The following is a 20,998-nucleotide window of genomic DNA, read 5'->3' on the forward strand; positions in this document are numbered from 1 at the left end:
GTTCCACCGCTCAATACATTGTCTACCATGGCTGCCCGATGCGACAGCATCCGTCCTGCTCGTTTGTCATCGGATTCTGCGCTTGGAGCAGACGCCGTGGGTCAAGATGCGGATGTTGTCAGATCGGTAAGCAGAACCCGCTCGCCTCTGTGCATTGTTTGCAGGGTGGGTGAGTATAAGTGTGTGTGTGTGTGTAAGTCGTGACCGTCATAAATCAACAACCATCCGTCGCAGCCCGGTTACTGCACCGCCGTGCAGCGTTGTTGTCCCTTTTCCATTTCAGCTGATCGTCACAGTTTGTGCGCGCGGCAGAGATAAGCGACAGGTTGTACACCAAATGCGTCTTCGTTGGTTGCGATGATGCTACTGTATGGTCAATTCAGTGCCGAACTCTTTTAATTGGACACTTGATAAGGATCTTTGGCAAAATCACAATAATTTCACATCTGTTCAGCTCCTATGGATAACTTTTGAATTAGTGACAAAGCTTCACCAGGAAGTTAGATGCACTTGGCCGCAACGCTCATTTGGTTCCTCATATGTGCATGTCTTGGGGTGATGTGAGTGCGGCTTCGCACAGTGCCTTCATGATCAATATTTGCTCGGCAGTGATAGAGCTTTTCAGTTCGTGCAGGTTGCTTGGACGCTCGCGTGGAATGGAAAAGAGAATGTGATGGGAACTGCAGCGCCTTAGCAAGCCAAAGTTAAAGTACGGCAACGTGGTAGACAGTTGGGACCTTCCTTACTAAATGGATGCTGTTCTAGCCAGTCATCCACACGTGTGTAAACCAACTAAGTGACTTTAGGAGGAATGTTGTAAGCTACCACGTTCAACTATTTCATTTCGGGAGTCTGTAGGACTCATTTTAGACATTTGCTGTTGATACTGAATGATATTATTAAACCCACAGAAAAGTAAAACCAGCATGATCTGTACCTTAGCAACGTAACATGTATTTCTGTATATTCATAATTCACTACTACGTTTTGAAACACGCACAAACACTCTTTGTTAGTTTCATCTTGGTTTGCTTGTTTTGTCTGTTGATGTCTGTAATATGCAGTTTATTTTTTCTCTTCTTAAGAGATCGTACACAACTAACAAGGGGAAAACGGAAACGCTGTTTTTTTGGAGTTAGAGCTTACCACAGAAGGTACACTTGATCGCATGGAATCGCATTCGCGGGATGGAGGTTAAATATTTACAACAGATCAACGGTTATCGCTCCAGCACACGAGACACATCATCGACATCATCATCTCGTTTGCGGCAAACGAGGTTAGGGATTTTCGAGAAGCTCAAGTGCGCCAACAGTACGTGACGCGGTACACGTGCCCAACTAAGTCCAGCTTGGAGAAAGGAAGTTTGTGTTGGAAAAAGGTATGCTTGGCATCTACTCTCATAACCACACTATGGTGTGTGCACACAACTGATTTATATGTGTTTGTAATTGTTTTCTTGTAGTTACTTTCGAAGATCAAATGATTTACTCCTCAAATTTTAGTGATTGTAGTATCCTGTGTTACCTCTTTTGATAGATGCTTTACTTACAATTGCTTACAATTTACAAATATTCTTTTGTTGTTATTCCTTTTCTTCTATTGTCTTGTTTGACGCTGTTAGTCATATCTGCTTTCCTGACAACAACATCCAAATATCCAACTCGAATAAACAACTAACGACGGTTTGACTTTATGGTTAAGTTGTTTTGTCGTATGAAAAGGGGAATGCTTACGCCAACTATGTGTGTTTTTTGTGAGTTGTGAAGAAAATACTGTGGATAACTTTAATGCTACTGGGTGATCCACAGTGTTGAGATGTGTTTGAGGCACCCGATAGCTCTGGAATGTGTAGCCCGTTAACTGACCATTCGACAGCTTACTGCAGAGATTACCGTTGTCATAGGTAAACTAGAGAGCTTATAATACGCTGGCTGGGTTGGTAGATACATGGACAACAATGCATACAGCTTGATCTACATACCCGTCAGAGGGTTTTCACCTCTCAAGATGTGTATTCTTCCACTCCAAGAGGAGTGGAATCCAAAAAAAATATGTTTGGACCTTAGCAAACCTTCGCTGCGCTACCCGGTGCTAGTTCCGAATGCCACCAAAGGTTTGCACGCCCAATACCGCCCTCGATTCGATTCCCTAATCGCACAACTGCCCGCTCCTGGGCAGCAGAACTTCTTGCAGAACTGCCACACCACAAACACATCCCAGCATCTACGCTGGCTCACCGTCCACAGGTCGGCAGGTTGACGCGGAAGAACACATTCAGCTCGATCAGGCTGGCCAGAATGAGGAATACCGCGTACATGATGAGGCAGGCGTTGCCGACCCGTCGGTCCAGCTTGAACTTGTTCAGCGAAAAGGCGATGTACAGCATTAGCAGCGTGGAGAGGAGCGAGATGGCCGAATACTCCAGCCCGGCCGAGTTGATGCCGACCCAGTGGTGGCCCGGTTCGATCGGTGAGAAGGCCGCCTTGATGAACCAGGGCAACCCCAGGCACAGCAGTATGTCGAACGTGTTCGACCCGATCGAGTTGCTGATGCCCATCGAACCGTGACCTGAAGGGTAAAAGGAGGGTTATGTACGTACAGGTTGGACCATTTCAGTTCGTGTGCTGCTCAGCCCAGGGGTACTAACCTTGCTTTGCTACTATCACACTGGAAACGGCCTCCGGCACGCTCGTACCGGCAGCCAGAAACGTGATGCCCATTACGGAGTCCGGTATCTTGAGCGTATCGCCTGTGTGTGGAAAGCAGAAGTAGATCCGGAGGATTAGTTTATCGGAATGTAGGTGGGAATTGGGGATGGTTGGGCACGGGAGGGGGGCGACCCGCATGCCCATCATTATCTGATAAGTATATTCTTTTTGATGAGGATGTTTGACCTGTGTGTTGGTGTAGGTACTGAGCGATACTAGCAGCGTTATCGACCACGTTTTTCGAACGTGTAGATGATAGGCAAAACGATCAAATTAAACTTTTTCTGCAATGATTGTACATGTTTGTTTCACTATGCCCTACGGACTATTACCACACACTATCTATTTCGCGGGGGGTTAAGACCTGCTAATGCGCAAAATGTTGATAATATTATTGTTTTATGTTGCAATGTATCCATTGGTTGCGCATTTTCATATTTTCTTAACTCATTCTGAAGTTGAAAGGTAAGTCGTTATTTTTGGCTGTCATTTACTTTATCGTACAGCGTTTTGCGTCCTAGACTGCTCCAAGACGGATCTGAAGTTTTCACGTTATTGCGATCAAACGCGTAGGCGTCACTTCTTTATATTATATTGTACTCTATAGAATTGATTTTTGAGAAAGTAATTGGCCGAGCGAAGTGGCCTTAACGCTTAATATTAGTTTGTAACATAAATCCAGCAATAAATAGCTCACAAATAACCGAAAAATTACATATGATAACGAACAGTACTGTAAGTTTGGTTATAAAAACATTAAAACAACATTTTAATTAAAAGTTTTAATTTATGAAAATTTAGAGCTTCGTCAAAATTGTACCAAACAGTACTGATTGCATGTATTTTGATGATATCATGTGTCAAATGCAATTTGAATGAATCGTTCAATCGTTCAATTTCAGTAATGTAGAAGCTTAGACCAAATCACTCATATTTAATTGGTTGTTGGAATCCATTCCGTATCATAATGTAGTCAATTATGTTAATTTTTAATTTGTATGGCTACTTGTTTTTAATTTTGGGTGACTTTTTGACAACATCATAAAATTAAATTGATAATATCAATTTTTGTTTAAAAAAAACTTTCTGTACAATTTATACCATTATTATTGCCATTAAATGTAATCGAAACCAAAAAGATTTTACACATATAAGCAATTTGTAGGAGACGCCGGTAAAAAGTCGGCTGACGTCAAAGTATACAGGGTTTCTACGATTTTTTTTATCGTTTCCCATTGATTTTTGGTTCGTTCTCACGATTTTTTGATATCGTCCCATTGGACATCAATACAATTAAACCAAAAAGTTTCTGGGGGATGCCCAAAAAATTGCAAGAGCACAAAAAAATATATAAAGAAGCAACCAAACATTTTCGGGATGCTACCAAAAAACCATAGGCAAGTTAATAAAAAGAAACATGAACGTATCCCATAATGCCACAGAGATTATGGCAACTGTATTAGGCGAGGCAAGGAACCCTGTAATTGAGAGTCATTTATAAATTGCCGTTGTCCAAAAAGCCTAGAAGGTATTTTTAAACTGATTTGGCAACTTATTCAGTTATCCTGACCGTGATTTCCAATGCGATACCCTTTTTCTTTTATGTACACTCTTATACCTATATAACACCTAGTAGTTTTGCCTGGAATGTTCCACAAAAACTTCCCCACCTTTGTAAAAAAAAGCATCAAAAACCTACCAATGATCGTAATCATCCACGCGACGACGTACGACAGCGAGCCAATCCACACGATGCACATGATGAACGTCAGCGGGAACCAGTTCCGGAAACGTGGCGTCTCGCAGTTCGGTATGGTGAACATGAACAGCAGATGGATCGGCCAGGTAATGATCCACGAGAACTGCGTGAACGCACTCTTGCCGAGCGGGTACTTTAGCAGCTTAAACTCATCCTCATCATCCTTCTCTGGTGCACTTTCTCCATCGTTGCCGTTAGCTCCGCCCTCAACGTTGCCATCGACTTCCGCACCAGTGCTACCACTTTCCAGCGCTCTAACAACGGCCTCCGCCACCGGACCGGTGGTGCCGTGCCCATTCTCACCGTTCCACTCCTTCGGCGGTAGCGTACCGGCCACCGTTTCCTTCACACCATTCACGCCGGCGTCCTGCTCCTGGACCGGCGGTGTGGCTGGACTTGGCGGTGGCGGTGGCCGCTCGGGCACATCGCCCACCTCACCCTCGGCTGGGGCCGGGTCGACCGACGATGGGCCGGCGCTTGGCTTGTGTGTTTCGAGATCGGTCGTGGCGGTTGCCGTCCCGCCCGGCGGCGCACGCAAGTCGATCGATGTAAATGGCTTAATTTGCATTTCTACGTCCATCCCGCCAGCTGGTGACGTCAATTCCGCGGGTGCATCGATATGGGCCACATTCTTCAAGTTGCCGTTCTGCTGGAAGTGTCCGATGCGCAGCGGTGTGCGCGCCTCAATTGCCTCTAAATTGATTGGTTCGTTGTGGTCGTCGTCATCATCGTCGTCGTTATACGTTATGCGGAGTTGATCATGTTGGACAGCAAGTAGGAAGATCAGTGGAAGAAAAGATGTACAAGATTTATTACTGACGGTCTCCGGAAAGAAAAAGATAGTTGTGATCTGGGTGCTGTTTTGGCATGTACAACCCAAATCGAAATAGCTGGTAACACTACCTTGCGTTCGGCTAGAATCCGACTTGAGGCTACTGGAGGTATCGTGGGATCTTCGCTTTCGGGCGTGCTTCAAACCACCTGTGTTGCATGTAAAGGTGTGTATAAGCGAGGAAAGACAGGGTGAAGTGCATCAATAATGAATCCATAGGCCATTACCAGGTTTTAGTAACTATTGGAGATTTAGGATCTCTAATCTCTTAAACATAACTATTATGCAAACCATCACCATTTCACAATTCTACCAAGTATCTGATTGGTATTCAATCTCAAAGGAAAATAAAATGTGTGAATGATTGTTACAGAAGAATATTTTATCATGAAACTGGATACATCATATTTTGAATTCCAATATCTTGATGTTAGATATTTTGAAAAGCTATTTCAAACTCAATAATTCTTAATACCTGGTAGAACTGTGTGATATTCTCCTAAATGTTAGGCATCTATGATAAGTGTACACTTATGTGTAGTCTTTTTAAGAACTTTGTAGTGCAGTACAACACCGAAATTACATTATGGCATTACCTCTGGCACACTTTTGGAACGACTTATCATAGTACATCACAGCAATGTACACAATATACAGCAACACCAATATCAGTGCCTCGTACCACTCGACCCGCTCGTCATGGATGATGCAAATCAGGATGGCCACCGTAATGCCGTACGCCAAACAGTCCCTCGTCAGCGGCCACCAGTCCAGTGGCACTACCTGTCAACAAGACATCGAAGGCAGCATGCAAATTAATTAAAGTGTAAGAAGCGTGAAGAAATTAGCGTTAGGAGTTACCATGCCGGCACCGATGCCACAGCAGGCCGCCACGGCCAGGATATTGAAGACGGCAGAGCCCACGATGGTGCCGACGCCGATGTCACCTTCGGTGATGAACGTGCCAATCACGTTCACGAACAGTTCTGGGGCGGAGGTGGCCGCTGCCATAAACGTGGCACCGGCTACATCGTTGGACATGTTTAACGCTGTTGGGAGGTAAAACAAGAAAAAGCGAGTCCTGTTACAATCAGTCGATTAGTGGTGTGATGGGCGTGCGTGTGTGTGCATATTGGTTTCGATTTAATTAAAACTCATGCAGAATCCCGCTAAGCGAGGCAAATAGTCAACTAGCAAGCCCAGCAGGGACGCTGTTTGCCGTTTAAGTTTGAGCGCACCTCGCGCAACATTCACCGCACTTACCTTGGCAAATCTTCTCGACGGCAGGTACAAAATACTTATCACAAACTACGGCCAAAGCTACAAATAAATATAAACTAGCGATTGCATGTAACACTACTGCCCCATTCTGGCGCTGCGCCTCGGTGAACAGGTCCCGGGGAAAGTCATCGATGGCGGGTTGTGTGCAGTTCATCCCTGTGGAAGGCATGCAAGAAGGCATACACACACACTTAATGTGAATAGCAAAACGAGCCTGAGTTTCTGGTGAATGGTGATAACATCTCTTGTTAAACTGATACTATAATTAAGCCATTGCGCGTTGTCAAAGTGTTTTACAAGCAAACAAATTGAGGACCACACATCTTCACACGTTAACCTCTAGTCGGTTCGTTTGTTCACTTTACGACAGTGATAGTTCCGGGCGGCTTCTCATGATCATTACAGACGAGCAGAGGTACTGCTCCTACTTTCTAGAGCATTGGGCAAGTGATTTAATTAGTCAGTACCGAGGCAAGCTTCTTCAACTCCATAACTCAACGCCATAACATATGGTAGAGCACGTCACTATGCCACTAAACCACACATACCAACAATATCTATCAGTGTCTTCACTAACATAATGCCCGTAGATTTAATTGAAACAAATAGTAATCGTACGGTGGTAGCTTCGCCTCATCCTAAACCCTTTTCAGCTATGTTTCTTCCATTGCACCGTCGAATTGTCAGCCTTGATCGTTTTAATTTTCGTTCCACTCAGCGTAGCGCCAGCTGACGCAAATCTCTTAGCTACACGTCATATGATCGAGGCAGTTAAAGAAAGGGGACTTCTTCATCACCGTTAATTAACTGCTTCGCGAACGTACGGGGCGTTTTGCTGCTGACCTTTATATTAGTGGCATAAGCCGCTGGACGTCACATCGCTTGTTAGTGTGCTTCTAGATCAGTATCTATCTATTGATCGTATTTCACATGAAGAAGCTTTTTTTTCTATAATCTTTGTTGCCAGAATGGATATTGGTCACAAAAACGAAGAAACTAACATTCGCAGACATGACAAGAACTTTTATGTCGCCTCAAAAAGGATCATTTGTTGATAGTGACATTTATCATACAAGAAGAGTTCCCACAAATAGCCTGGAATTTCCAAGTACTACATCATTACAATGATTCAACCACTCTCTTAAACGCTTTATACCTACAGGAAAAACGGCCAAGTGATTCGTGTGACCATATTTAATTGGTTCATCTGCAATGCACTGGTGGGATGTCACACATGTCCATCATGCTTTAATTGTTATGATTGTTGCAGTGGCAGATGCAAATGCGAATTGCGACTAGTCCCGTCAGATGACATTAGCTACTGCATATATCTTATGGACCCCGACGAAGAAGGAAGGGCTACAACACGATACTCACAGCGGTTGTTCTCATCAAGCATCAAGATTTACCTAATTTAATTTTCATTGTTGGTGATAATTCATATTGTAATGGCCGTAAATTCAGGACCAGATTAAGCAGTACGCAAACTAAGCGGCGTGTGGCACCCCGACATTCAACACTTCAGAAAGGTCTACATTCGTGTGACCGCTTAAGGGCTCCACTCGTGTTAATTCGCGACTTTGTAAATCAAAATAATTTGGTTACATCTGAGTCTTTCAACAGCAAATTATTGCTCTTCTGCTATTGTATCTATCATTTCACTGGTCTTTTTTTTATAATTATAGTGACTACAGACTGCCCTTAAAACACTCATATATCCCTCTTGCTAATCACTATTTCACCTGAAGCGTATGATTTATGACATGCGTGATTATTTTCTTAAGATGTAATCAAAAACACTACTTACACCGGATAACAACCAGTAGTAAATCATCTACTAGTAACAAATCAAACAAAGGCCATCATTACATCGCAAAAATTATCCCTGAACTGTCAACACCATGATACGTGGCTTCCTGTGCTGTGTTTGTTTTACGCTCATCTTGCGCCTTCGATTAAATCTGGTAATGTGGTAAATGTACATTGGCTCGAAAATTTTCCTGTCAAGATTTGTCTTCAAGATTGCTACCGTTCTGAAAGGTAACATATAAATCAAAGTACTATTTGTCAAAGGTACAGATGTTAGATTCTAGCACTATAGTTGCTAGATGTTAGATTCCATTGCTGCTGTTGAGATTATTATATCATTTCAGCTAACAGCATTAATCCATCAAAATTTACTAAACAGTGTTTACTAAATTTGTATTTGAATATTTACACAGTCTTCTTATAACTAATCACAAACCAAAGCAATATTAGTTCTAAGACTATTCACCACATTTGAGAATCGTCGTCATTTTTTGTCGTTCTTCTGGAACTACCTGTTTGTTTACTATCCACCAGAACCTAACAACAATTCACCGTAATTGAGAAGCACAACGACCTTTCTGTTGTTAGTGTATCATTTCTGGTTGCGGTCGGTGGTGGTGTTGTTGTTGTTGAACCTCACCCTCGCTGTTTGTATCGTATCGTACCCGTAGCTCATATTGCACCAATTCAATCAATCTCGTGTCGAACGAAAACAGCAAAGCCGGTTTGTTTACGACCCTCGAAAACAGGGTGCGTATTGTTGACAAAAGGCCAATGACGCCGTGATGTTGTGTACGATGGCATTTTACGGAAAAAAAACATGAGCCTGCCGAGACAATATGCGAAGTATACGTGTTAAATGCACTATGATTTTAGCCGAATCTTACCGAATCGCATTCTTCTCGATCTTACAACCTGTATAATGTCCCACGAACTTAAAAGCTGTACGAATAACAATCATATTCATTTGGTGAACGTTTTGTCAAATGAAAATGTTAGGCCAAACCAGTGTAAATCACGCCTGATCACATTTATCACACTATATTAGCAAGTTTCATGGCCTCCCAGAAACGATCATTTCAAATAAATGATTGTATCTAGCTAACTTACGTCGCTTCTGATGTTATTTTGGGCAGAATATGTTTTCAAGTTAGAGTTCCTTTAAAGTAGATCACTTTGGGATTTCGTTTTGGATATGCTTATTTTTAATATCTTCCATATGTAAGTAAAAGTAAAGGCTACAGAATACATTAAGTTCATTCTAGAAATAAATATTTTAATCATAACAATACGTAAACCTTAACACTTTTTTTAAATATAATTTCTAATAGTTTGTTGATGCAGAATTAACTGTTTCCTCCTAAAGGTCGCCTTAGACCTGACGTGAAAGTGATCGCAAAATTTTGTTTTTCTGCTATATTTTATTAAATATTAATCAGAATATGGCTTATCATACACAAAGAAGAAAGGATATTGAAGCTTCACGGTAAAACAATAATAGTCAGCGGGGAATTACAATGCGTTTAATTCAATATTTTAAAATATTTTATAGTCTAAATAGTTGGGGAATTGAATATCCTTTCTTTTGGTGTATGATGAGCCATAATCTAATTAAAATTGAATAAAATACAGCAGAAAAACAAAATATCACGATCAATTTCATTGGAAGTGCAATCCGGGCTTAATTTAGCGTGAGAATCTAAAGCAGCAAGGGAAATTTTCCTCAACCGTATGAATCATTTTGTACAAAAACAACAATTTTGCAAGATTTGGTGAATAAATCAATCAATTAAAACGTAACCTTCACACACTTCCCCGAGCATTTCCGAGCAAAAACATGAAGTGCAACAATGTTGCCCATCTTCCCGCACATGCAACATTGTAGTGCCGTACAGGAAACGACGAGAGAGGGGAGGGGGAGAACAAACCCCTAAACCTAGCGCCAGTAAATAAATTACAAAAAGCTTCACCGGTGGAAAACAAAACAGGGGGAGTTTGAGTCATTGTCAAACACGAATCTATGCGACAACAATCGTACACACACCCCGTTCGGATCGGTGTTGCTGTTTAATCAGATGATTGATCTGCCACATACTGCTGCATACAAGCGTGCATACAATGGAGGGTGTGTGACGTGACGAAAAACAGGAACAAGAGCACACGTGTACAGCAGAAGCAATAGTAGAAGTAGTTGTAGCAATTGTAGTAGAAGAAGTGCATATTATAAATACAAAGAATGTAAAAATGGCACAAGATTGAACGCCACAAAAAAAGATGTTCAACCAATGAGTTTCAGGGTGAAAATTGAAGGAGCAAATATGATCGACCTGCAAATATTAGTAATAAAACACACTTGTCGATAGGAAGTAAACGTCATCAATATACGCTCTAATGGCAATTTAAACCAAACGAGAAGAAAAAATACCTTTTTCTCTCGCCACGCAGTGTGCAGTTTTCATGGTGGTGGACTCATTGATTTTGATCGTGGGATCTTCCCATACTACGGCGCAAGGTCGCTCCGACAACCAACAACAACGATGACGACAACAACGTCACAGCATCCCCCGCCAGTGGCTCCCCATCGTTGCGCTATCGATCCGAAACGATCGCCTGGGAATGGACGGCGACGCCCCAAACAGAAATTGACGGGGAGTGTTAGAGGGAAGCGGTGGCGCATTGCACTACAGGACGGCATTAATTATACGGTGTGCACCCGCGTAAAGTTCCGCACACACCACTGTCCTTCTCTTGTTATCTCATTCTGACTCTCTCTCTCTCTCGCTCTCGTTCTAGCCCGTTTGCCTACCTCACACAGCTGACAGCGTTCGCAGGGCGGTAGCTTCCCCTAATCGGAGCGGGCCAATCAGTAGATTATTGAATGCTAATTGTCAGTGTTGCAAGCGACCACCTTTCTGTACTGGGTGGGTTGTGGTGCGAAGGGGATGGGAAGTTGTTTTTTATTGCTTTTAAGGGGGGAGTCAACACAACCCGATCGTGAGTTTGTGTTGACTAGCGAACGATCTGATCGGAAGTTTGACAGTAACAAAATGTGTAAAAAAAAAACACACACACACACACACATGTACGGAACACTTCCCTTTTTGAGGGTGGGATGCTACCGGTGTATTGATAACCGGCCTGCTAAATGTGTCTATTTGTCGGTACGGTAAACTGTTAACAGCCAGCGCCACACAGCTTCCACACGCGGCCTGACAGGCGTGCAGGGTGCGATACGATAAGGTCAAACAAATTTGTCGTACATCCATGGTCGCTCGCGGAGGCCGGGAGCCGTTGGTTTTGTGTTAGAATCGCGTGGAAGCCAGTTTTTGCATATAAAGCAGGGAATGAACTTTACGTTGCGTTTTATTTTGGATTTTTTATTATTTTTTTTTAACCTAAGTTTTTTGTATAAATTGAAAAATATCGTGTATGGTTGACTATTTTTCAACATGTTTTGAAATCTTCGCACGTTGTATCGTTAGTTTCAATAAACTAATCAAACCAAATAGGGTAATTTTTGCACACGACCCAACTATATTGCACACTACATATAAATTGTTGTTTTCCACACATTTATAAAACATATATGAAAGCTAGCATTTTTTCATAACTATTATGCAATTCTATCACAATATACACAATTTTTAAGAGTTCTTTTTCTATTTTTTAAACATTAATGAACAGATTTCGACTGATTTGGATCAAAACGAATGTTTTTTTTAGTTAAACAGTTTAGAATTGTGCCTCACAAAAAAAGGTTTATTTTGCCCAGTGAAACACTTAAACTAAATATTTTGATTGTGATCAAGCAAATATAGTTTATTCTCACGATTCGGTAGCAAACATTTTGACAATTGTAAAAAAACACTAATTTTAATTCACTATTTAAAAATTCGAGCAAAGAAAGCTGCTGTCTTCTTTGCTGTGCTTCCAAAGTCAAAGAAAGTCACATCATTTTGACAGTGTTGCCTAGTTTTCCAGTTTTAGGCTCTTTTTCGTAGGATTCAGTATACTGGAAAGTGTGCAATAATCGGGTTTAAAGTGAGCAATAATAGAATTTTGAGTTTTTTTCTTAAGTTTGCAATAATTAGTTTAAAAATCAGCATTATTTGACATTACTCATAATTTTTACCTAAAATAAAATAAATAATATTGTGATTTTATCTATGCCAAAACATATGAAATAAGTTGGATATTCCCTTAAGTATGCAACAATTGGCAAATTACCCTAAATAGGTGATCAATTCATAAGTATACCACACAACAGTTTAAAAAACATTTCAATATTTCTAAACTCTTGTTTCAAAAGCATATTACTAATACAAAATAGGTAGTATTACATAAGTAAACATAAGTTAATTGCTCAATCAACTGATTTATGATGTTTGAGGGTTGAGAAAAATCCAATTTGAATTCATGAGAAGCTCTTGTCATTTTTTAGATTTTAAATGGAATGCAGATTTTTTTCAACGCTTCAATTTTTATTAATGTAGAGTATAATGTTTTCTTAGTTTTTTTTGTTGTTGTATAGATTGTTGAGATAATTAAAATGGTATATTTTTTATTCGAAAGTATAGAGCAAAATTGCTTTTCCAATTAGAGTGTGTGAAAATTTTCCTCATTTTGTAATACTTTTCGATGTGATTACAGTAATTTGTAAAAAATCAATTATTTTTACTTTTTGATACAAAAATAGCTTTACTCAAATTCCAACTCTCAACCCATTTTGCTGGTTATTTGGAATATATATTATTTGTTGTTTCAAGCAATTTATAAGCTACCAGGCGTCTCCATGCAATTCCTGTTTCCTGAAGTACGTGATACTTGATAGCGTTTCAAAAATCTTTGCCGATCACAAACAGTGATCAAGTTATTACACTTTCTCTCTCTCACACACAAACACAAACACCACGGTCCAAATATGCCACAATGACGCTTCCGAGAATTCACCCCCTCCGAGCAAATGGCAAAAGCATTTGTAAGATCGTAAAATTATCATCGACCCGCTCGAAGGGGTGTTGATGGCTGGTTCAACTACTGATACACATTAAGGTTGTCCAATACGGTACCCGAAACGGAGCTGGAAAGCCAAACCCCCGCTTGGGCGCACCCGATCGCAGGTCGCAGCAGGAGAGGGAAAGGTGCAAGTAATGTATGTAAGCGGCCAACCCAATCGAGCACGCTCTCTCGGGGGTCGCTCGGAGGATAGATGTTTAACGAAATTAATTGAATCTTATTGTGAAGAAATTGTGGAGCATTATTTATCAAATAAAACTGCCGCTCGGGCTCAGGTCACCCGCTCACGCCCGCCACCGAAGGGTGTTCGGCAAATGGTACGACCGGCGACCAGGCCTGATCGTTTTCCGGCTTGTCAAGCTTCTTGGGCCGAGCTTAATATAGCAATATGGGGAGCGGGAGGTGTACATTTGTATTTTGATTCGTGGAGAATCACGACAGGGGCAGCACGAGCAGCAAATTTGCATACATTCTTCGGTTTTGCTTTGTGGGGTTCGTTTCTTGCGTCGGAAGATCGAAAGACACCTTTTCTAGGAACAGCATAATAAACTGATGTACTGAGAGGATTTCCTTTTAAATATCCACTTTTTCATACAATGTCTGCAACTTAACAATACCTTAAACAGGTACAACATTTAAATTGATACTAATTTTACCAAAAAGAAGATTAATTGTTTTCTGTTTTTTTCACCAAACACTTGATCACTCACTGACATTGTTACATCGACATAAATTCATTTGTGTCTAATTTTTGGGTGCTTTCAACAGCTTGTTCAACACCTATATTTGTCTTCACTTAACTTTTCGTAATAGTCAACTCTCATCCGACTCCAATTCCAATTTAACACACACACACACACACACACACACACACACACACACACACACACACACACGCTTGCGCTTGGTTCACCTGGAGTCGTTTGCGGTTTGTCGCTTCTTCACCAAACATACCCAAGCATCTAGCAACTATCTTCCGACGGCCGACCACATCAAACGAGAAGCGTTACACAATGGTCGTCAATTCAGGACGACAGGGCAAATTGAACCGGGGAAGAAATGAAGACACACACAGACACACTCGCACACAGCCACAACTCAGGCACAACTGAGCGGACGAACGAACACTATGGAAGGCAGGTGTTACAGTCCATGGGACATCCACGCAGGATGGGAACATCCGGAGACATCCACGAGCGATGGCGATCGTTCCAAAGGCACTTGAAGACGCTCGAATATAGATCAATTTGTGGAACTAATCATGTGGAGGCATATTTTAAAACTATTTTGGCAAGCAATAAAGATCTTATTAAGCGTTCTTCTATTAAACTACACAGCATCTCCAATGTTCATGTAATATCATCTGTTCTGTTCATTTTCCGTACGATTCTATTCTACTACCTTCGAACGGATATGCAGCATTGTGCAAAAGGGCACCACAACCACACACACTTTCTCTCACAAACACACACAGACACGCGTCTTCACATGGTCTTTGCAAAGGTGGGTCCAATCTTCAATTCTTATTGTGGTCCAGCAGCGTTGTGTGCGTGAGCGTTTTCGATTCCGACCGCAACGACGGCGACCGCGACGACGAAGACGACGGCGGGTTTGGTTAGGACGGGTTGGTTTGTGACCACTTTATTCTTCAATCTTCCCATTTTCTTAAATTAAGTGCCATATTCTTCTCTATGATTATCCATAATGCCCCTTATCCGTCCACCGGGAGGGTTTTATCCGATACGATCGTCCGGCGAAGTCAAGCTGCTGCTGCTGCTGCTGCCGGTGCAAACTTGGTGCTGGCCTCCCGCCTCCCCTACCCCACACACTCACTCAATTTCGTGTGCCACCGAAGCCGCCCGGGAGCTTCACTTTGCGTTCATGATTTGAATTTCGTGTGCCACCCCCCTTGCCCTTGCCGTCCCATGCCGCGGAGTGGAGTGGATTTCGAAACATCCGTCATTCCCTTTCCGTTTCGCAAATGAGAGCTGCTCCGTCAGTGGAAGCAAGGCATCGGTTATCGGAACACGCAGGATAGATTCGAAAGGATTGCTTATTAAACTATTGATAAGAGTTGTAGGAATGCTTTGAAGAAGCTAGAAAACAAAACTTGCTATTGTTTCACCAAACTAATAATCACTCTTATAGTTAGCACATATAGAGAGGCACAACACATAACGACAACACAAAACGATCGCACGATCGAATCTAGCGCGCAACATAAAACACTTTAACAGCAACGATCGTGTAAATTAGCTCGACTCTGCTCCTACTCCTAAACGGCTAAAAAGGCAAAGTGTATCCGTGTATCGCTAACCATTGCTACGCGCCAGCCCCCAGTAGTCCGATTCGTCCATGTTGATTAAATCACAGTCAAATTCCAACTGACCAACCGAATCCGTTTTGCGCTTATGTATAGCTCGCGCTGCAAAAAGTGTGACCAACGGGGGCCAGGCCAGGCGAATCGACGAAACCGACCCGCCATCCTCTCGCTCACCCCCTCTACACCTCTATGTATATCCGTATACATACCACCGGTCGGTCGGTCCATTCGCGTCGCGCTGCGGTGACACACACAGCGCTGTCAATGGCGTAATGACAGCCCGGCGCAACGGTACCGTCCGCCGCAGCTAAACTTTCATCGCGGGAGCGAACCAACGGGATCGAGCGGGGGGGAGGGGTCGAATACGGTGAACTTTAACACGCACATCGCAGCACAGCATCACATGGGCGCGGGCACAACACACCGACGAATTCCGGCACCGCATGCTGTGCTGTGTCCCACTGTGCGCGTCCGATTTGCGAGCGTGTTGATCATCGGTGCGCTCTCCCGCACACAGCGAAGACCGATCGGCTAGCACGTATGTATATATGTTGGAGATTGTTGTCAATTGTATTGTGTGCTCCCAGCATTCATCATCTACCACCTCCACCTACCTATTGTGTATATTGTCGGAGCGCGACGGTTGGGCGCACGTTTGGAACGAGAATAGATCGGCTGTTGCTGCAGCGGACGGACGGCGTACTGATACCGCGTATCGGGCGTACGAGCGGTACGAGAGCACTTGAGAGCGCGATCTGGTTCGAGAGCGAACCCCTACGCATTAGTACGCTCGTTCTTTTAATCAATCAATAATGTGGGCTAGAACGCCAGCCAGGTTGTACACGATCTAGCCACGGTTGATCGCTTGAAGACGCGCGCACAGTGCTTGCAAAATATGTGGTCGGATTGTGTGTGTGTGTGTGTGTGTGTGTGTGTGTTTTTAAGGGTTAAATAAAGTTTGACGAAGTCGTTTAGCAGCTCGAAGGAGACGCATGATGTTTCACGATGTCGCGAATCGCGCAAACTGCATTCAGCGAGATTTCTGTTTCCCTACACTTCTAATGCCAGTGTTCGAGAATTATAATCGTAATAAATAAGTACAGAAACAAATTAATTGATTAAATAAAAAATAAATAAATAAATAAATAAATAAATAAATAAATAAATAAATAAATAAATAAATAAATAAATAAATAAATAAATAAATAAATAAATAAATAAATAAATAAATAAATAAATAAATAATTAAATAATTAAATAAATAAATAAATAAATAAATAAATAAATAAATAAATAAATAAATAAAAAAATAAATAAATAAACAAATGAATAAATAAATAAATAAATGAATAAATAAATGATTAAATAAATGAATGAATCAATCAATCAATCAATCAATCAATCAATAAAAAGATAAATAAATGAAAAATTATAGTAATTCTATACTTATTGGATCTATTGCGAGTTAGTACAAAAACACTAGAAACAAATAAATAAATAAATAAATAAATAAATAAATAAATAAATAAATAAATAAATAAATAAATATGTATATAAATAAATAAATGAATTAATCAATCAATCAATAAATAAAAGGATAAATAAATGAAAAATTATAGTAATTCTATACTTATTGGATCTATTGCGAGTTGGTATAAAAAGTCTGTTTAATTAACCGAAAAATCGACAAAAAATAAAATTTCCTTGCTAACCGAATTTATTCCATTTGTTTGCAAACGCATAGAGCAGGCGTCGGCAAAATTTTCATGAAAAAGGTCAAGTTTGAGGAGGCTGTTGGTCAAATTTGTGAAAGATACTCTTATTTCCTGATATATTATGAAACGGTGATAGAAAGATAAGAATAAAAGAAATTTTCAGACGTTACCCAAACAAATTAAGCTTAAACGACTGGAACTAAATGTTCATACAAAAACACTTAATTGCTCTATAGATGTCACTTTTTAATGATCGTTATATTTCTATCTTTTTTCTGATACTGTGTTTCATCTACCTTTAACCGATCTTAGCCTTATCAACGCGAGGCTTGTCCATCCATCTTTTTACTATTTTAAAATCATCCAGTCTTTTACCTTTTGCTAAACGGAGTCTTCAATTCCTTTTAGGCTGAGAGGTTAAGTTGTTTAAACCACGTTTAGGAGTCGTTTAGTGCAGCGTTCGGCAAAATGCGGTTTACGAGCCACATGCGGCTCTTTGATATCGAGATGGCCGCTCTTAACAGTTCATATATTTCATAGAACTTTCACACATGTTTGCTCTTGGTTAACGATTAAGCTCTTCACGTGAAACTCTATGAACATTATGGTAGAATTTTGACTCTTTCGGTCGTAACGTTTGACGACAGTTGGTTTAGTGCATCTCTGGCGCTTCTGCAGACTTTGCCGACCCCTGGCTTAGAGCATCATTTGATTGCTCTCGGCGCCATGCCAACCACTGGTCTTCAGATAAAACCGTTGATGCAATGGGGCAAGTCAATTTCATTTAAGCAGAGTGTCTAAAGCTGTTTACAGGACAGTAGTGCAGAGTGATACATTTTTGAACCGCCCATACAAAAAGCCGGAGCCTGTTCCATTCATAAGAATAGAACCAACCTCCAACTTTTCAAGGACTAAAATAAGTCACTTATAATTTTGCAAATCACTATACAAATTCTACTAAATTTCCTACGCTATTTCCTATGCATTTTGCTTTGCCTGTCGGCTGGAATAGGAATTGTATCGGTTCAAAACTCGGATCAGGTCTAAATATCGTTCCAAATCAGAATCCGGAAAAGTTACAGGTACTGTTCCTAAAAATAAATGAAATCTGGACCTATTTCTGGATCATGAAGGGTTCATGATCGATTCCAGGACCGATATGGATTCAAAATCGGTTCATGTACCGGTATGACCAGTATTGGTTCCTGGACCAGTATGGGTTTAGCATCAGTTCCAGGTTATTTATGGGTTTACTTTCAGTCCCAGGGCAGATATGGATTCCTGAGTGGTTCCAGGACCGGAATGGACTCAGTATTTGTTCCAGGACCGGTATGGATTTATGATCGAATCCATGACCGGTATGGGATCATGATCGGTTCTAGGGCAGATATGGGTTCAAGATCGGTGGCAGGATCAGGATGAGTTCATGACAGGTCTCAAGACTGGTATAGGTTCATGATTGGTTCCAGGACCGGGATAGGATCATTATCGGTTCCAGCAACAGTATGGGTTGTCATAATCAGTTCAAGGACCGGTATGACCAGTATTGGTTGCTGGACCAGTATGGGTTCATGATAGGGCATGTGCAGTTTGAACCAGAATAGGTAAAGTATTTATGTCAGGATCAGTATAGGTTTGATGTTGGTCTTACGTCTCTTAAGAGGTCGCAATTAATTTCGGTGTACTCTGTACATTAAAGGGGATCTTAGAAATTAAGTTGCGCAGCCCTGTAATCTGGCCACATTAACTAGTATTTATCAAAATTTATATAGATTCCCTGCATTGGAACACTAGTCAACCAATTGTTTAATAATTAATATGCGTGAAATTATCAATAGTGTCTTCCAATCATTCTAATCAGTCCTATTTATTACTCAAATTATCAATTTATTACAACGAATAAGAAATGATACTAAAACAAACGATCCAAAATGTCTCATCACATCCAACGGTTTCGGTTTTGCCTATCGCGCTACACACCTTGACTTTATCGAGCAGTTTGAAATCCTGCGAACTGCACGACAAGCTGCTCGACCACTCCGTTTGTTTGACGTTTCTCGTTTATCGCGCGTGTATTCCGTGTTTCTGTTGGGCGCGTTAAATTTAGTCTGTTGTTTACCTCGTTTCGCAAAGAAACGCGCATTACCACAATGAATTTCTCGTTCGGAACGCCCACCACTACAACCGCCACGACCGGTGGGTTTTCTCTCGGCGCCGCTGCCACCAGCACTGCACCGACAGGAGGGTTCTCCTTCGGCACAACGCCAACCTTCGGTTCCACCGGCGGTACGGGTGCTGCGGCACCAACCCTGTCCCTAAACCCAGCAGGAGCAGCCACATCAACCGCACCGGCCGCCGGAGGTTTGGGAACACTTTCCTTCGGAGCATCGCTGGGCGGAACTGCTGCTGGCACTGCTGCCACTCCCTCGCTGGCTGCTTCCGGGGCACAACAAACGGCAGGCGCAACGACAGCCACACTGCCAACGTTTGGCTCGCTGGGTGGAACCCCACAGCTCGGTACACCGTCGGCCACAGCAAGCTCGCTCGCTCCGGCCAATGCGAATCAACCGGCCGCCGGTACGACAACGGGCATTAACCCGCTCGGTGCAGCACTTGCCGCACCGGCCACAACGACAGCCACCGCCGCCGCCGCCGCCGCTGCTCCTCTGTCGTTGGGTGGATTCGGCCTGTCCAAGCCGGCGGAACAGAACCCACTGTCGCTCGGTGCGTCTGGCACGGCGACAACAACGCCGGCTGCCACTACCACCAACACGGCAGCGTCCACCGCCGGCACCAGCGTCGGCCTGGCTGCCAGCCTTACCACCAACACGCAAACGACCCAGTCCGCCGCCGTCGCCGCCAACCAGCAGCTCAAGTTCTTCCAGCTGGAAGAGTTCATCAACAAGTGGACGCTCGAGCTGGAGGAGCAGGAGAAGCTGTTCACCAACCAGGCGACGCAGGTGAACGCCTGGGACAACATGCTGCTCGCGAACGGCGAAAAGATCGTCGCCCTCAACGAGGCGGTCATGAAGGTGAAGGCGGAGCAGAACGCGATGGAGCAGGAGCTGGAGTTCATTACCGCGCAGCACACCGAGCTGGAGGAGTGCATCGTGCCGCTCGAGCAGGAGCTGTCGCGCATCGGCCAGATCGATCTCGAGCGCGGCCAGACGTACTCGATGGCGGAGACGCTCGACTCGCAGCTGAAGCAGATGTACGAGGACCTGAAGGAGGTGATCGAGCATCTGAACGACGCGAACAAGTACACCGACCCGAACGATCCGCTCGTGCAGATTGGCAAGATACTGAACGCGCACATGAACTCGCTGCAGTGGATCGAGTCGTCCTCGACCGCGATCACCAACCGGCTGGAGGAGATCAACAAGATGCACGAAACGCTGCGCAAGGATAATGAACGATCGTTCCGCTTGACGTACTACGATCAGTAGTGGGGGCTATGGATTATGTTCTTTAGGGTTAAATGAACTTAAAATAAATTGTATTCCAATTGGACCGGTAACATTGTGTTAGGTTTTTTTTAAATATCTTTCTCTT

General features: G+C 42.6%; 2 protein-coding genes across 7 annotated transcripts; one reads left to right on the forward strand and one right to left on the reverse strand.

Moving 5' to 3' along the window:
- Nucleotides 1-929: 929 nt before the first annotated feature.
- Nucleotides 930-16,730, reverse strand: LOC120956905 (sodium/potassium/calcium exchanger 4). 6 transcript variants are annotated; one of them, XM_040378717.2, is made up of 8 exons: nt 16,346-16,730; nt 6,566-6,739; nt 6,164-6,351; nt 5,899-6,085; nt 5,374-5,451; nt 4,411-5,163; nt 2,651-2,752; nt 930-2,571 (listed from the first exon to the last, which is right to left on the reverse strand). In XM_040378717.2, exons 2-8 carry the CDS (start codon nt 6,735-6,737, stop codon nt 2,237-2,239), a joined length of 1,815 nt encoding a protein of 604 aa, XP_040234651.2. In that variant the 5' UTR covers nt 6,738-6,739; nt 16,346-16,730; the 3' UTR covers nt 930-2,236. The 6 variants fall into 6 exon arrangements, with proteins under 6 accessions (XP_040234651.2, XP_040234650.2, XP_040234649.2 ...); XM_040378716.2 differs by lacking the exon at nt 16,346-16,730 and adding an exon at nt 15,941-16,305; XM_040378715.2 differs by lacking the exon at nt 16,346-16,730 and adding an exon at nt 15,726-15,876.
- A 2,747-nt stretch (nt 16,731-19,477) lies between these two features.
- On the forward strand, nt 19,478-20,963 carry LOC120957452 (nuclear pore glycoprotein p62). The gene has a single exon (XM_040379666.2). The coding sequence runs from the start codon at nt 19,597-19,599 to the stop codon at nt 20,890-20,892; it is 1,296 nt and encodes a 431-aa protein (XP_040235600.2). The 5' UTR covers nt 19,478-19,596; the 3' UTR covers nt 20,893-20,963.
- Nucleotides 20,964-20,998: the final 35 nt, after the last annotated feature.

Source organism: Anopheles coluzzii, chromosome 3 (genome assembly GCF_943734685.1).
Source record: "Anopheles coluzzii chromosome 3, AcolN3, whole genome shotgun sequence".
Lineage (NCBI taxonomy): Eukaryota > Metazoa > Arthropoda > Insecta > Diptera > Culicidae > Anopheles > Anopheles coluzzii.

Bases quoted from the DNA above. Each gene is read 5' to 3' on its own strand.
- LOC120956905 (XM_040378715.2), bottom strand. From the start codon at position 15,765: ATGGACGAATCGGACTACTGGGGGCTGGCGCGTAGCAATG. The intron at 6,352-6,565 runs GTAAGTGCGGTG...ACCTCCCAACAG, and splicing joins CGTCGAGAAGATTTGCCAAG to CGTTAAACATGTCCAACGAT. The intron at 6,086-6,163 runs GTAACTCCTAAC...TCTTGTTGACAG, and splicing joins GTGGCATCGGTGCCGGCATG to GTAGTGCCACTGGACTGGTG.
- LOC120957452 (XM_040379666.2), top strand. From the start codon at position 19,597: ATGAATTTCTCGTTCGGAACGCCCACCACTACAACCGCCACGACCGGT.